The sequence below is a fragment of the Epinephelus moara genome, chromosome 12, assembly GCF_006386435.1.
Source record: "Epinephelus moara isolate mb chromosome 12, YSFRI_EMoa_1.0, whole genome shotgun sequence".
Taxonomy (NCBI): domain Eukaryota; kingdom Metazoa; phylum Chordata; class Actinopteri; order Perciformes; family Serranidae; genus Epinephelus; species Epinephelus moara.
The window spans coordinates 31699353-31715482 of record NC_065517.1 but is presented as its reverse complement, the minus strand read 5'-3'; the positions used below and the strand labels follow the sequence as shown (position 1 = coordinate 31715482).

Below are 16130 nucleotides of genomic sequence, written 5' to 3'. Positions count from 1 at the left end.
TCCATGAATCCTCGGTATGATTGATTACATGCAAAGAGATTATTTACTTGACCAAAGTGTGCGCTAAACACTTTATCTCTGCCTCAGATATGCGTCTCTCTGCGAGCAGCCAAACTCAGCTGTTTGACTTGGCCACACATGTTACCGTGCACAACAGTGTGCGGGGTTATTCAAGATCACAGGGCTGTACATTACAATGCGCGGGAGGAGTTTCCAAAACCCAGCGCCCCCATTGGCTCGGCCCTGCAGAGTGCTGCGCTGCACACAGGGTGAAACCGAGGCAGCTTTCGAGCAGGGAAAACGAAAGTCGATGAGGACGGGCACCTGCGAGGGCTCCACTTTGTTCCTGTGAAACAATGACGAGCACGGTAAGACACCCGGCAGCACCTGTGGATATGTGTTCATGCAGACTTGTTGCATCCTCTGCCGCTTGTTGCGCACAGTATATGAGCCTCTGTGCGCTTTAAAGTAACATTGTAAAGTATATGCATTATTGAGTGCTGGAAGTGAGACTGAGTGACGTGTTGGCTGCTGACAGTCTTCAAGCTGAGGCCATTAAGCTGCTGAAACTTTAACATGTTTTAATAATGTTGCTTAACATGTTGCTGCCGACTGGTGTTATCAGGTCATAGTACAGAACAGACTGCAGATAAAGACCCAGATAAACGATAGAGCTCTATCACCATGTCAGGGGCGTAAATAAAGACAGTGCAGGGGCCTGTGGGGTGGTGGGGCCCATAGAGAGAGAGAAGGCTATCCAACAGTGTCATTAGGCGGAGAATGGGCTCTTGTCACCTTAGAGATATGTTCAAAGAACTCTCATTAACTGTGCATTCCAATATCACACTACCATACTATATAGTATGCCAGAAAAAGATTCAGTATGTACCAATACATAGTCTGTCAAACGCAGTATGCCAAAAACACCAGGATGTTCTACTACAGCCGGTCTGATTTTGTTGTATGCAAGCCAGCATGCTCTCCTGGCTATTCTGACCCACAATCCGCTGCACAGTGGACGATAGGTCAGTGATCAATAATGTCAATAATAGGAATATAAATTGTTTAGTTGAACAAAATAATCATAATTACAAACAACAACAGGACATAACTATGAAAAGAACAACGACAAAGAACTGCGGATGTAACTTTACTGTCACAACTATAATATGTCAGAATCTACAATCTGTGCAGTTATAACTTTAAAGTTAAACATACACACAACAGCAGAGCTCTCCGGGTTGATCTCCGTCTCTGGCGAACTCTGTAAGTGGCGTTTGTTTTATCTCTAAGGTAACAGATATAAAAGCAAGAGGTTCAAAGTTCAGGGTGTAATGTAATAAAAAATAACAGTACATAGTTTTTAAGGGCAGCTGATGTACCTACTAAAAATAAATAAAAATAAAAAGTATGTGATTCGGAACGCACCCTAAATTAAAAAAGGTGCCATTTGCTATATATGCCCTTGAAAAACACAAACCCATCTGTGTCAGTTTTTTATTTTATTTTACGTAAAATAGTAGCATCTATGACAAAATTATATTTTTATTCTACATAAACTATAAATAAACTGTAAAAGGATTCAATTAAATGAATAATTCCTTATTATCTGTGGTATTTTTGTCATGCACAGATGCACTGATGATTGCAGGGATATATATATGTTGACGTAGTGCAGTGTTGAGTCTCTGTTTGATCATGTGATGAGATGATATGTGCATAATAGCATGCACTAGGACCTGTCCTAACTACCTTACGCCCCTGTACCATGTTAGAATATCATCTCTTACATCTAGCCTATGGTAAGAAATGGTATTTGAGTGGGAGGGGGTCCACTTTCCTCTTCTCTGTCTTTTAAAAATACAGAATGTATTGTACAAAAACTGTTTGTTTCACTGCTGAGTACAACATGCTTACTGCTTAACCCCAAATTCCATTCTCTGTTTGTGTGTAGGCTGGAGGTTTTAAGCTATCACATGACAGTTAGTTGCGATGTTTGGCTTCCTGTTGTGATGTCACAAAACCATGCCTGTATGTACACTCAGATTTTAAGGAATACTTCATAATCTGTACTTCATAATCAGTCATGCCTTGTCATATGCATCAGTTCTTCTCAAACACAGACATTTTCACTAGAAACCCTTGGTATCTGAGTCTGGCTTTGAAGGGAACGTAAGTAAGTTTCACTTTCAGTTCAGTTTTGAAATGCAGTGGAGACATGCAAGAAAAACAAAGTTTTCTTTACAATTGAAAGGTAACATGGCATGACTAACTGATTTACAAATGGTCATTCTGTGGGGGAAGTGTTCCAGTCATGTGAAACAGACCCAGAGTAGGTGCCCTGGGCTTAGAAGCCAATTTTTCTGATGGTCAAATAGTGGAATTATAACATCTTGCTCCATCAAGTGAGGCCACTGGGCCCATAAAGACTTTCCCATTGACCTACAATGTGAGAGACGTCTGTAAATCAGCAAATATATATTTTTTGAGTTTCACAACCCTTGATAAATGACTTGTTTGACTCCCAGAACTTGGTCCATTCGGTCTGGTAACATTTGGAAAGTCTTGAAGAGCTGCGAAATTAAATCATTGCACTAAACTAGAAGTAGTCGGCTCCTATGGTCGAAGTCTCTAGTGTGCTTGCTCTATAGCCCTTTTTTAACAGGAATTGTGCAAATTTGCAGGAAAGCCCAATCAGTCTTCTTTCAGCATTGGCAGTATAAAAGCAAAATCGGGGAGTGCAGCAAAATGCCTACTTTTGTTTATACAGAATGCTCCTTTTTCGGGGCAATGGGGGGCGTGACCAAGTAACAAAACATGTAGCTCAGCGTGTGACGTAAACAGTGACGTGGGAGGGAAGCTGTGGCTGGTCAGTCCTTCGGCAATTCTCTCGGTCGGCCCGTTCTTCACCGTCCCCGTCATCTGACGGTTAATGGCCTCTTCGTTTGCGAGGACAAGGAGGGCGCGCAATTCCTTGTCTCCCCAGTTGCTCATCTTTACAGTGTCTGTCAGGTTTGTGTTTCCCTCTTGCTACTAGCTGCTCGCTAATTCCTGCTATCAGCTGTTTCCTGTTTATCCACCGCCAGTTGGTCACACGTGCGGCGTCATCAACAGCTCCTCCCACAAGTCTTCAACAGCCCCTCCTGTGGTGAAAGGGCGCCTCGTTCATTTTAAACCAAAAAAGTTCCATCAATATGTCTACCCTACGAGGTAGAAAATTGGGCACTTCGGATCAACTCGCCAATCCGGCTCCGTGTGTCTAAACGTTCGCAGCTTGCAGGCAAAACGGCCCAACATTCGCAGAAAATCTGGCAGTGTAAAAGGGGCTTATGCTAGCTCTATCCTCACGTTGCAGAACAGGCCCCCAGGAAAGACACATGAGAGAAGTAGTCCTTGTAGACTTTCTCCAAGAAGGCCCTGTCTGACAGAAATCTATTCTCTTTAATCTAAACCACGACTTTTTGTCTAACCTTAACCAACCTATGACGAAAATTTCTCCCAACTGCCTAGGAAATGTCCCCCAGTGGCCACTCGCAGTATTGCAGTGAAAAAATCCCCTGTGGTTCAGAAAGCATTTTCCCCATAGAAAATCAATATAAATGAGACGTCTGTAAAACTGTTGACAGGACAAACTGCAAACAAGGTCAATCATGAATCTATTCTGAACATTTGAGCCATGGTGGTTTTATATTTGTAAAACTTTCCCCAAGCCAAGAAAATCTATTAAAAATCCATGATGTCATCACAATGTAAAGTCTATGAGCTGAGCAGAACGCATGGGCAGGGCCAGCAAGAGAAACACTACTGAACATAATCAGTTGGCCGGATAACTTGGAAGTAAACCCAGAGCCTAGAAAGCTTTTTGAACAACACAACTGGACTGAACAGGCGCCATCTTGGAATCTGGTATCTAGTTATTAAAATCTATGTGCAGAAGCCGTGACAATCATCATCCTGGTAATTTTATAGGCGGTAGTTGACCATTTTTGGCTTCATGGGCCACTGAGCAACTTTCACATGGATGAACTGGACCCCGCCACCAACGCTGTATCCAGTTCTCTTTATACATCCATGATGTGGAAACAGCCGCAGCTTAAAACAGACATAACTGTGCACAGTTACGGTCAAACGTCCAAAGGTGGAGTGGAGGGCAACTTTAAATCCAAGCAGCTAGTAACCCTCCAGAGTATATTTATTTTTCTCGTTCTATCTTCTCACGTACCTGAATCACACCAGGACGCTGTGTGGCAGATCAGCCATGCTTCTGTTATCTATCTGTGTTTCTATTAAAAGGTGTCAAACATCAAACTTAATTTTAATGCCTCTATATAAGAATGATTTCCTCCTCCAGTATTGGGACTCAGGCAGAGCGGGGCTGGAGAATGAGTTTGTGGACATACTGGAGGAGAGGAGGTGCAGCAGTGATCTGGGCCTCGCCTTCAAGACCTTCAGCCCGATTCCTTACAAAGGAGCTCCGTCCTGCTCCACAGCTGAACTCAACAAAGCCGTGCTGGAGTCCCAATACCTACGCTACGTGGCCAAGGAGGTAGGGTGGTGTGATTTGACAAGACGTAACAGAGAAGTTCCTCACTGTTGCTTCATCAACACTGAGTCAGTGTTTTCTCTGCGTTCCTCCTCAGATTGCCGCGGAGACGGGGCAGTCGGTGGAGGAGGTGAGAGAGGAAGCTGTTGGGATTTTGGAGGAAATGTCTCAGAACCTGCAGCTGGGGTTCATCAGGCTGATGGCCTTCACGCTCAGCAAGGTGTTAAAGAGACTCTTCACCAGCATCTACGTCAACATGGAGGGACTCAACATGGTGAGGACCACGTTACTGACAATACTGTGTTCACAACTTTAAATTACATTAGATTTTTTTTAGCTATATTTGCCTCTTTATTAGGAAATGGGTGCACACAACACACTCAAAATTCATTCATAACTTTCTGTACAGGCCAGGTTGATTAATGTAATAATAATGTGTGGTTATCACAGAATCCCACGGCACACCATTTGAGAACCACTAGTTTAGATGTTAGCCCAGCAAAGAGCAAATACTGTTTAACAACCAGCTTGAATTTTAAGTCTTGTTACAAGTATAATTCAACTGTGGTACTAATGACTTGGTTAAAAGAGGGACTTGCCTTTAATTCCTCAGTGTCTCCACCAAAAGACAGCACCAAAAGGAGACTTGAATGTAAGCTTGAACACAATTTTTAAGACAATAACCCCACTCCTTAAATGAGAGTACAAGAAGATAACTGGAAGAATGTCGACTACTAATTTGTCCAACTTAAAAACAGTCTTCCTTAACGGGACAGAGGAATCCAACTGCCCCCCAAAAATGACCAACTTCCTCCCTTCAAAATGCCGAAGTATAAACCAGGAAAAAACACTGCATTGCAAAAACAAAAAAAAAATCCAAAAGAATCAAACTCACCGCCTGTTGAATCCAGAAAAGAAAACACCCTGCCTTGGCTTTATGGTTTGCTCAATCTTTATGGTTCTCTGCTGCCTTCAGTTGGTTAAGGAACCACCATAAGAAAGAGTCACGTGCATTTGTTTTTGTCAGTGGAAGACCACCTGGCTCCAACCTTACTCCTCTGTTTCTCCTCACCAAACAAAATCAAAATCCCCTCCACAAACACTTTCCTTCTCCTTTGTTCCCTAAGCCACGCCCCCTTTACCTGTGTGGACCAGCACACCTGGGGCACGTTCAATCTGGAAACTGTGTGCACCATTTTGCAACAATTTCTAAGTTGAACAACAGGCTCGTAAAAATGTTATCAGACCCATATATCAGTTTGGTCTTAGTCTCCAGTTGTTTTAATTATGATTAATTCATTAATTTATTTATTTATTAAAATGCTTTACAGGTGATGTGTAGTTTATGTTCATGGGTTCAACCTCCATTTTACATAAATTGTCATGTAAATCAGCTGCAGAGCATACCTGTCACCTCAGCTACACACGCTAAATAAATTGTGTCTGAATATAAGGTTCATATTTTCAGAGGAAAAAAATACAAGACAACAGCTTTCATTAAGGCTCAGCCAGATACAGTCAGGGCTTCACATCTGTACAGATGTTATTTTAAGAATCCTTACATCCCACTCATCACCAGTCTCTGTGACACTCAATACTTCAATAATTAAAACAGTCTAATGTTAATATACAGTAGGATGAGTACAGTTTATGGTGAATGTATTTAGTCTCTGACGACTGAACATCTCCATCAGTCACACAACATGTTTTCTGTCGACAGAATACATGTCAAATCAGACAAATACAATCTTAATCTCTAAAATTCAACAAAAATGAAAAGTTTATCCAAAACGTCATATTCTTGAGTCAACATCTGAACCAATCAGCTGTTAGATCAAGTGAGAGCCAGGCGTTTCCCATCATGCTCTGGGTCTTGCAGTTGGTAGAGAGCAACCACAGCGCCTGGCTCTAAAATCTGCAGCCGCCTCGATCTTGTGAGGTTATTGTTGTCTGCTTTTGCATGACATCAGAGCGAGTCGGGATGAAGTCGGACACAAATCTAACCGTCATATATTGTGCGCAGGCCTGACTCATCTTGAACGAGCTTTTTCTCTCATCAACTATGTTTCCCATGCCAATAAAGCCCTTTTAAATTGAATTAAATTAAACCATATTAAAAGGTAGTGTGCCTGTGTAACATAGCAGGGTGTTCAATGCACAACAGCCTTCGTTTGAATAAATATTTTAAGTTTTGTTACGGGTGAACGAAAATTATCCCTTGAGAAGTTTTTATCGAACAAGTGCTTCTTCCAAGATCACCATCCTGAGACACAGATACAGTATTTGATTTGTTTTCTGTCCCTCGCAGCTCCAACAAGCCGTTCAGGAGAGTCCTGTGATCCTGATGCCCAATCACCGGAGCTACGTGGACTTCCTGGTTATCTCCTACGTCCTGTTCACCTCCGACATCCCACTGCCTGTTATTGCTGCCGGAATTCGCAAGTATCTACTTGAATTAAAACAACAGAATATTATGCGGTTTATGTAAACATTTTAAGGACCTGTTTCTTTGGTTGGCGACACTCACTTCTCTTACTCTGTTAATTTTTTATTTTTCTCCGCTGTGAAGCTCTCGCAGGGATGAAGATGGTCGGAGAGATACTGCGGCGCTCGGGAGCTTTCTTTATCCGACGCGCCATTGGCTCTGATAAACTGTACTGGGCAGTGCTGTCAGAATATGTCAAAACTATTGTGAAGGTAGGACACAATCATCTGCTTCATCAACCACATCAAACTCAATCTGTCATACCCCTTCTGGAAATGGTTTCAGTTCGTTACAGTATTCGTGGATCCATATTAGACTATCATGTAGAGAGTGCTTCTGAGAGTTTAATGTGTTTTCTGTAGAATGGATTTGCTCCTGTGGAGTTTTATGTGGAAGGCCTGCGGAGTCGCACACTGAAGTCCCTGATACCCAAATTAGGTAAGTGCCATGTTAGCACTTTGTGTGTGTCCCAGGGCAGGAACGTGTCTTTGTAAGAAAGCATTATTTTATGGTCTTTGTTGCTTGATAAAAGACCTTACAGATGACCTTGCAATGATGGTCTTGTCTCCACACATTTCCCCGCACCAGTGTGTCTCAAAAACCATAACTCGTCAGTCTGAGTTATTTTGTTTCATATTTGTTGGTCCATAAATAAACGTGGCCAGAGGTATTATCTTTTTGGGTTGTCCCTTCATTTGTCACATTCTCACAAACGCGATATCTCAAGAGCACTTTTGGGGGATTTCTTCAAAGGTCAAGGTCACTGCGACCTCGTCTGTGCCGTTTTTGGAAATGTGATATCTTCAGAACACCGTCGGGGAATTTAAAAAAAAATTGGCACAAAAGTCCACATGGACTAAAACATGAACTTTTTAGAATTTTATGATCCAAGATCAAGGTCACTGTGGCCTTGCATCTATCTCATTCTCTTGAACGCCATATCTCAAAAAGATCTTAAAGGAATTTCCTTAAATTTGGCACAAACATCCACTTGGACTCAACGATGAACTGATTAGAATTTCGTGGTTAAAAGTCAAAAGCACTGTGACCTTGCGTCCGTCTCATTCTCGTGTACGCAAAATCTCAAGAACACCTTGAGGGAATTTCTTCAGATTTGGCACAAACGTCCACTTGGACTCAACAATGTACTGATTAGATTTTAATGATCAAAGGTCAAGGTCACTGTGACCTCACAAAACATGTTTTTGGCCATAACTCAAGAATTCATACTCTGATTATGACAAAATTTCACACAAATGTCTAATAGGATAAAATGATGAAGTGATTAGGGATGCATGATATGGATTTTTTGTTGATATGCTGATATGTAACAAATCATTTGACTGATAACCAATACAAATATCAATATATCCATTTTTTCCCACCTAATTTTGGTGATCATCAAGTCTCTTCTGTAAGGGAATTAACATGATATTATGCATCATGATCGCCTCCATCAGGCAGATTTTAAAGCCAATATTGGCCAATACTGATGACATACCAATATTATCATGATGTAAACTGTCGGTTCAACTTGACCGGTTTGTGGAGGCATATGACCACAAGGCTGTAATTTTAGTTTTGTGCCATTGTGTACAGGTGTAGAGATTTTCTGCCATGTAAGCTATGTGGTGGTACAGTGTATTTAGGGTGCTCAGAAGTCTGTATTTTTCCCCATTCAGTTGGCCGTAAGTCCCCACAACTTACCTGTAGTGACCAACAAGGGGAAACAGTTGTATTCATGTATTGCCATTTGAAAACGTTCTACACTGTCTGCGTGTGTCTGCAGGTATGATGCACATGGTGGTAGAACCCTACTTTAAAGGTGAAGTTTATGACGTCACATTGGTCCCCATCAGCATCAGCTATGACCGAGTGCTGGAGGAGTCGCTGCTCGCCCACGAGTTACTGGGTATCCCCAAACCTAAAGAAAGCACCATGGTACGTTCTGGTCACAGTACACACTTCAGCCAACAATTCATAATCACCTCAGTTCAAGAAGCTTCACCACCTTTTAAGTGTTAGTTAGTCTCTGAATCCCTGCCAACACAGTATGTAAAAATACAGGAAAATTGTATATTGTATTTGCAAACAATGTATTTTTGTCTCTAACTTCATTCTCTAACTCATTAGTGCAGGTCAGACGGGTTCATGCATGAATAAAGCTGATTATTTGTGGCCTGTCATTCACCACCAGCTTTGCTCTTTCCCTGCAGGGTCTGCTGAAGGCGAGCAAAGTGCTCCAGGAAGATTACGGCTGCATGCATGTGAACTTTGGCCGCCCCATGTCAGTCCGACAATTGTGTCAGGGAAAGATAAACCGCTGCCAGTACAACCTCATACCCAGGTAGAAAATACAAGTCCTTCTATGTCACTTTATTTGTCTAAACTTTGTCAAATTTTATCTAAAGAAAAGAAGCATTCAAATAAGCCTAAATAAACAAACAAATGTAATAATCATACAGTCTAAATTCCTCTTTACGACATTTGAAATCCTTTGAATGTGCAGAAATATCACAAATTGCATGAACTCACTTTCCACAGTCACTGCAGCCCTGTAGTCATGTATCTTCTGTGGGAGACCTGAGAGGCAAAGCAGAAAATATGATTCTAGTGATCCATTTTCTAAGTCTGATCTCCTGTGTTCATGACGTAAGAACAGGTGAAATTTAAAAAAAAAGAAAAAAAAAAGGTTGTGCCAGAATAATCTTTTTAAGTTCCTTAAATTTTAGTTTTCATCTGCAAAACAGGTGAAAAAAATGCTCTAAATATTTTCTAAGGTACCTTTTTTTTTCATTTGTGAACATTTTTAGCAGGTTATTTTTTATTTGTCTTAATCACCAAATGTTTGTTGTTGTAATACTCATTTTGGCCACAAGAGAGTGAAGTCCACCACTACCGCATGTTCTTAACAGGAAAAAGCATTCATATTTTCTGCCAGGTGAGTTTTTCTCCATGTACTCTTGACACAGGGTACATATATTGTGTTTTAGCCAGCTATATTACTGTTATGTTGTGCTTTTGGCTAGAATTTTTTTAAACTGTGCTAATCTGCCAAAATAACAACATGACAGTAAAGTTGCATAATGCAATAACACACAATATTATATGTACCTTTTGTTAATGTTTTGTTTGTAAATTAAAGCACACTTAGCAGAAAATATGAATGCTGTCAAAAACCTTTTTCCCACCTGTTCATTAAATTAAAAACAAAAAAATAAATAAATTATTATTAATATTATAATTTTTTTTAGAATTTATTTAAAATATTATTTTTATTATTCTGTTCTCACAGATGAAAAAACATTTAAAAGTTATTATTATTATTTTTTTATTTAAAAAAATTAATTTATTAAAAATATTTTATTTTATTTAGAAAATACAATGAAATTACTAAACAAGAATTTGGTGGCCCACCTGCAGTAACTCTGAGGACCCCCTAGAGGTCATGGACCCCCTGTTGAAGACCCTGGACTTAGAAAAATTATCCTGTCAAAAAAAAAAAAAAAAATCACCTGCCATGATTTTTATTATTCTGTTTTCACAGATGAAAAATTTTTTTTAAAAAAAATTAAAAATTATTTTTTAAATTTGTTTTGTTTTGTTTTAATTTTTTTAATTTATTAAAAATATTTTATTGTATTTTATTTATTTAAAAAATACAATGAAATTACTAAACAAGAATTTAGCGGCCCACCTGTTGAAAAAAATCACCTGCCAAAATTTTTAACTTAGGAAAAAATTCTTTGCAAAACTTTTTCCTACCTGTTAAACAGATGAAAAAATCATTTAAGGAACTTAGAAAGATTATCCTGGCAAAACCTTTTTTTCACCTGTTCTTAAGTCAAAAACACAGGAGAGAAATCAATTTAGATCAGACCTAGAAATATGAATCACCAGAATTTGTTTTTCTCATTTGCCTCTCAGAGCTTCCATAATTTTCCTACCTGACTGCAACATACTGTTTCCTGTGTGTCTCCATCCCCCCATTCTTCTTCTGCTGTCTCCCCCATCTCTCCCTTTACATGTATTCACAGAGACCTTCCTCTGAAGCCCAGCGCAGAGACTCAGGCCTGTGTGAGCTGGCTGGCTCATCTGATGGTACGAATCCAAGAGGAGGGCTCTCTGACCAGCCCCTGGTCTCTGATGGCCTGCCTGTTGCTGCAGGCTCCCACCACAGCTTTAACAGAGGAGGGTCTGCTGTGGCATCAGCTCACTGAGAAAACCCTCTGGCTCAGGAAGCTGGCGCTGGAGTTTGGGGCTCGCCTGAACTGGCCTGGTGGGTGGAGGAGAGGATAAATGGAGTTTTATATACTTGCTGTAAATATTGTATCATGATTAGTTTAAGTGCTCTTCCTTTAATGAGTCTTTTTAGGAGATTTATTCTCATTCCTTAAACGGCCAGTAGGTGGCGTTTGCATATTGCGTTCAAGGGAACCAGATAAAGTTAATGCAGAAAAGTAACTGAGTAGAATCTGTCTGCGTCTCACCTCGGGGACACTGAAGGCTCCTTCAGCCCGGTCTGAGGTAGATCAGACAGATTAGATGAATGTGAGTTGGCACAAGCGTTCAGATTCACTTAGCAGCTCCTCAGTGGATTTAAGTAAGTCATCCTAAGAGGACCCTACTGAACCGTCTCACTTCACAGGTCTCGTGTGTGTGCAAATACACACACACAAAATACAAGCTATTCTGAGGCTGATGCAACAATCGTAAAATCCGAACTACTCCTTAAACAGTGATAATGTGGACGCCGTTTTCAGCAGGACAAGCGTCTGACTCTGATGTGATGTCATCCACCGTGGATCTTCATGGCTCCATAGTTCACCGTAAAGCAGGGCGTGTCTACCTGGTGCAGGAGGAACAGCCTGAGAGGAGGCGTCCAATCAAGCCGGAGGACGATGTGATGAGAACAGCGGCGGCGGTGCTGATGCTGGCCTCCTATAGGAATCAGTGCCTGCACGTTTTTCTGCGTCCCGCCATGCTCGCCACAGCCATGCACGTCACAAAGAGCACACAGAGAGGTGAGGGTAAAACACAGTGTATTTCTCAACTCACACACTGAAAGATTTTTTAATATATCCTCCTCCGTTCTCTTCCCAGACGAGCTCGCCGCCTTCTTCTGCTTCCTGCAGGACGTCTTCTCCAACGAATTCATCTTCATCCCTGGAAAGTCGTCTCAGGTAACAGCCTCATCTTTCAGGGCTCAGCTTCCTGCGGGCATCTCAGGACAAAGATCCCAAAGAGGATTATTGTCCTGTTAAACCGTGGTAATAAAATGTTTAGCGCAAACATAACAACAGCTCTGACAGCTGAGCACATTCAGGCTTAATGTGTGAAGTCAGAGCAGAGTCGGGTCAGGAACATGCATGTGCAGGCATGTGTGCAGCACTGCACGTCTAAGAGTCGAGACTATTGTTGGCTTGTGTGTATCTGCCTGCTGATATCTGTCTTTCCTTCAACCAGGACTTCGAGGAGGCGTGCTTCCTCCTGAAGAAGAGTGGAGCAGTCCACATCAGTCAGCAGGAAGTGACGGTGTCAGACGCAGGACGGGAGGTGTTATCCTTCCTGCAGGCGCTTCTACAACCCTTCATAGACTCTTATCAGGTCCTTTGACTTTTGCCTCCTCAGATCGAGATAACGCACTGTGCACATGTTTCAGACTGGATTGTAGCTGCCATCAAGAACACTGAGGCCATGACCTCTCTGTCTTTAGCAACCCTGGGGTAGTTCACATCAGTGGTTCCCAACTGGTGGGTCATGGTCCTGAAGTGGGTCACAGGTGCGTTCTAAATGGACCACAAGTGACTCGGGAACATATTAACTTTTTAAAAAACACTTTATTTTGAAGTACAGAGTATGACGCTGAATATAATAAACTGTGTGGACCTTAAACTAATGACTATGGAGAGATCTGGACCCTGTGGCGGGACCAGCTGGGAACCACTAGTTTGCATTTTTACTTTTTTTTTTTTGCTGATTTCAGTATTTTTAGTTTTATTTTTAGTACTATATGTCAACAAACAAACACAATAAATAATTCAGTATTTCTTAAACTCAGTGTTATGCCTGGTAGGTCGGAGCAGGCGCTGAAACAGAATTGTATGGAAGCTTAATGCATTCACTTTAGAAAAATACTTGCCCTGTTTTTCTGAATTCGCAAGATTATCATTTCAGGATTCTGAGTAAAGGTTTCAAGGGGGGAAAATCTGCTTGTTTTTATGAATTAACAAGACAATAATCTTTATGATTTGCTTTAATTAACAAGAAATTAGAAAAGAAACTGTATTAACAAGGAAATCTTGTTAATTCTTTATAATTCTTGCTTTTAATTCTCATTCTAAATTAATGGGATAATCAATTTTCTTTTATAAGTTGAAATAATTGTAAATAAATATTTACTTTCAGGTAACTTCTTGACATATTATTCGGAAATTACAGCCCTCCAAAAAAAAGTGCTCCCAAATCATTTTCCAGCAAAAATGTCATAATGCTATGGAAGCTAAAAGGTTTTATTCAAGAAAAAGGTTTTCGGAATTTAGAAGATGATAATCTCTTTTTCTGACTTAATGAGATAATCTTGTTCATTCTCATTTAAGACATAATGTCATTAGTCAGAAAAACAGAGGGTTTTTGTTTTGTTTTGTTTTGTCAAGTGAGCACATTTAGCACAATTTCAGGGCCGTTATTTCTTTATAATTTTCCAGGATGTTACCCAGAAATAAATATTTATTTCTATAATAATATAAAATAGAGATAAAGTTTAGTAGTTATAAAAAGCAAGATAATGTTGTTAATTCTTGACAATTCTTGTTTTTAATTCCCATTCTGAATTAATAAGAAATAACTACAAATAAATATTTACTTCCAGGTAACTAACTGGAATGTTCTTGGTAAATTACAGCCCTTTAAAATAAAGTGCTCCCAATTCATTTTCCAGCAAAAACGTCTCATTGCTACAGAAGCTAAAAGTGTTCACTCGAGGAAAAAAAAAATCATTTTTTTCTGAATTTATCCAAATTTTTCTGACTTAACAAGATAACACTGTTAAGTCAGAGAAACACATTTTATTTATTTTATTTTATTTTATTTTTTTGTCAAGCGAATACGTTCAACTTTGGAAGGGTTGAGACATTTTTGTCGGAAAAAAATTGGGAAAAAGAATTCGGGGCTGTAATTTCTCCAGGAAGTTACTTGGAAATAAATATTTATTTGTACTAACTATAAAGAAAATAGAGATAAAATGTAGTATTTAAAAGCAGTCACTAAGCGCTCTGTTTAAATGAAATTGGCATAAATTATATATAAAATTTCAAATATTTAATTAAAGAAATGTTTTTCCAATCCCAGTGCTCTTTAAATCAGGAATATTTAATGTTTATGTTTTGTTAAATGTTAAGTTATTATATCGTAACCATACCTATGTAATTAGTGGAGGTTTGGATGTGATTAGAGACACTTTTCTGTGACTGAAAAATGCTGTTTGGGTTGTTACGGTAGGTCACACCTGTTCTGGCTAACATGCCATGATGCTGATTATTTATAGCAGGTTTCCACACAACCATGTCAATCTTTGCTATAGTCGACTAGTGTTTTTGGCTCTAACTACAATTAAGATGTTGGATTTTAAATATTCTAATAGGTGGTTTATGTCCTCCTGTTTGATGGGGTGTGTTTTTCTGTCCAGGTGATGTTCAGGTACCTCTGTGAGGACGGAGTTAACGTGTGCTCTGAGAAACACTTCCTGCCTGCTGTGCGAAACTTGGCAACAAAGCTCATCCTCTCAGGTGAAACAGAAAGTGACCTCTGACCTGCAGATTTAATCCCATGCTGTTAAACTGTTCCCCATAATGATGTCTGTGTGTTGCAGGTGAGCTTCACACCTATGAAGCCCTTTCGTCCGACACACAAAAGAACGTCCTGTCGGCCCTGCGGAGGCTGGAGACTGTGACAAAGTTGAGGGCGTGAGTAACGAGATTAGCCCCTGCAAATCTGTTTGCTTTTAAGCTCATTTTCTGTGGTGGTTGAGAAGCTGTCTGTATTTCTGGTGCCAGCGTTGTGCCTGTTGAGTTTCTCTGTCTGTTTCCTCCTCACAGGACGGAGCAGAATGAATTCAGAGTGAATAAAGCAGCTGTCAGAAGAATCGATGACATTCTTTGTGAGTCACTTCAAATATGACTGATCTTGTTTACCTCACTGCCTTTAAATACTTTTAAGATTACTTTAATATCCTCACCTCGTTGGTAAGGTTTTGTTTTTGCCCTTGCTTGTGTTTATCACCTCAACTAACAGCACCCTGAGGGATTTATTTTTTCTTTTCCTCTCTCACTGTAGCTGGGAAAATCCCTCCCCAGATGCTCCAGACTACACCTGACGCAAAACTTTAGCCTCCGTTGGAACAGATCCATCTTCAGTATCAGCTCACAGTCCTGTTTACCCCTACGTGACCTTTTCCTCCATCTTCCTTTTCTTCCCTCCGTGCCTTTATGCAGCAATCGTTAGAACTGCTGCATCTTAAAGGGACAGTTCACCCCAAAACCAAAAATACATATTTCTCCTCTTACCTGTAGAGCTGTTTATCAGTCTAGATTGTTTTGGTGTGAGTTGCCGAGTGTTGGAGATATCAGCTGTAGAGATGTCTGCCTTCTCTTCAATATAATGGAACTAGATGGCACTCAGCTTGTGGTGCTCAAAGCGCCAAAAAATACATTTGAAAAACTCAGCATCAATGTCTCTTTCCAGAAATCATGACCTAAATACTCAAGATAATCCACAGACCTTGTGAGCAGCAGGCGTGGACTGGCAATCGTGAAGTTTGGGAATTTTCCCAGTGGGCCAGTCATGTGAAGACTAGGGTTGCAACGATGTGAGATTTTCACTGTATGATAACCATCTTAGATGATGCTGCGCTTTCATGGTATCACAGAATTTATATTATCATCAGTCAGAGTGACCTGTAAGACAGAAGGATGATCTTTGGTTGAAGAAGCGTTTTCTTGAGTCGTTGGGCAGTGACTTGTGGCATCAGAAACCACAGAAAAAAAGCCGTCTTTTAATGTCGGCATGATACGTGCCCTCATAATTTAATTGACCTGGCGGCGT

At 40.3% G+C, this 16130-nt stretch overlaps 1 protein-coding gene across 3 annotated transcripts; it reads left to right on the top strand.

The window, feature by feature from the left end:
- Positions 1-248: 248 nt before the first annotated feature.
- gnpat2 (glyceronephosphate O-acyltransferase 2) lies at positions 249-15680 on the top strand. Of its 3 annotated transcripts, none has more exons than XM_050058003.1 (16): positions 249-368; positions 4352-4546; positions 4641-4817; positions 6852-6981; positions 7113-7240; positions 7391-7466; positions 8818-8969; positions 9245-9375; positions 11066-11307; positions 11768-12052; positions 12132-12211; positions 12495-12635; positions 14716-14815; positions 14899-14992; positions 15125-15186; positions 15363-15680. In XM_050058003.1, exons 1-16 carry the CDS (start codon positions 357-359, stop codon positions 15413-15415), a joined length of 2058 nt encoding a protein of 685 aa, XP_049913960.1. In that variant the 5' UTR covers positions 249-356; the 3' UTR covers positions 15416-15680. The 3 variants fall into 3 exon arrangements, with proteins under 3 accessions (XP_049913960.1, XP_049913961.1, XP_049913963.1); XM_050058004.1 differs by having other exon boundaries at positions 11792-12052; positions 15363-15677; XM_050058006.1 differs by having other exon boundaries at positions 11795-12052; positions 15363-15675.
- The last annotated feature ends 450 nt before the right edge of the window (positions 15681-16130 follow it).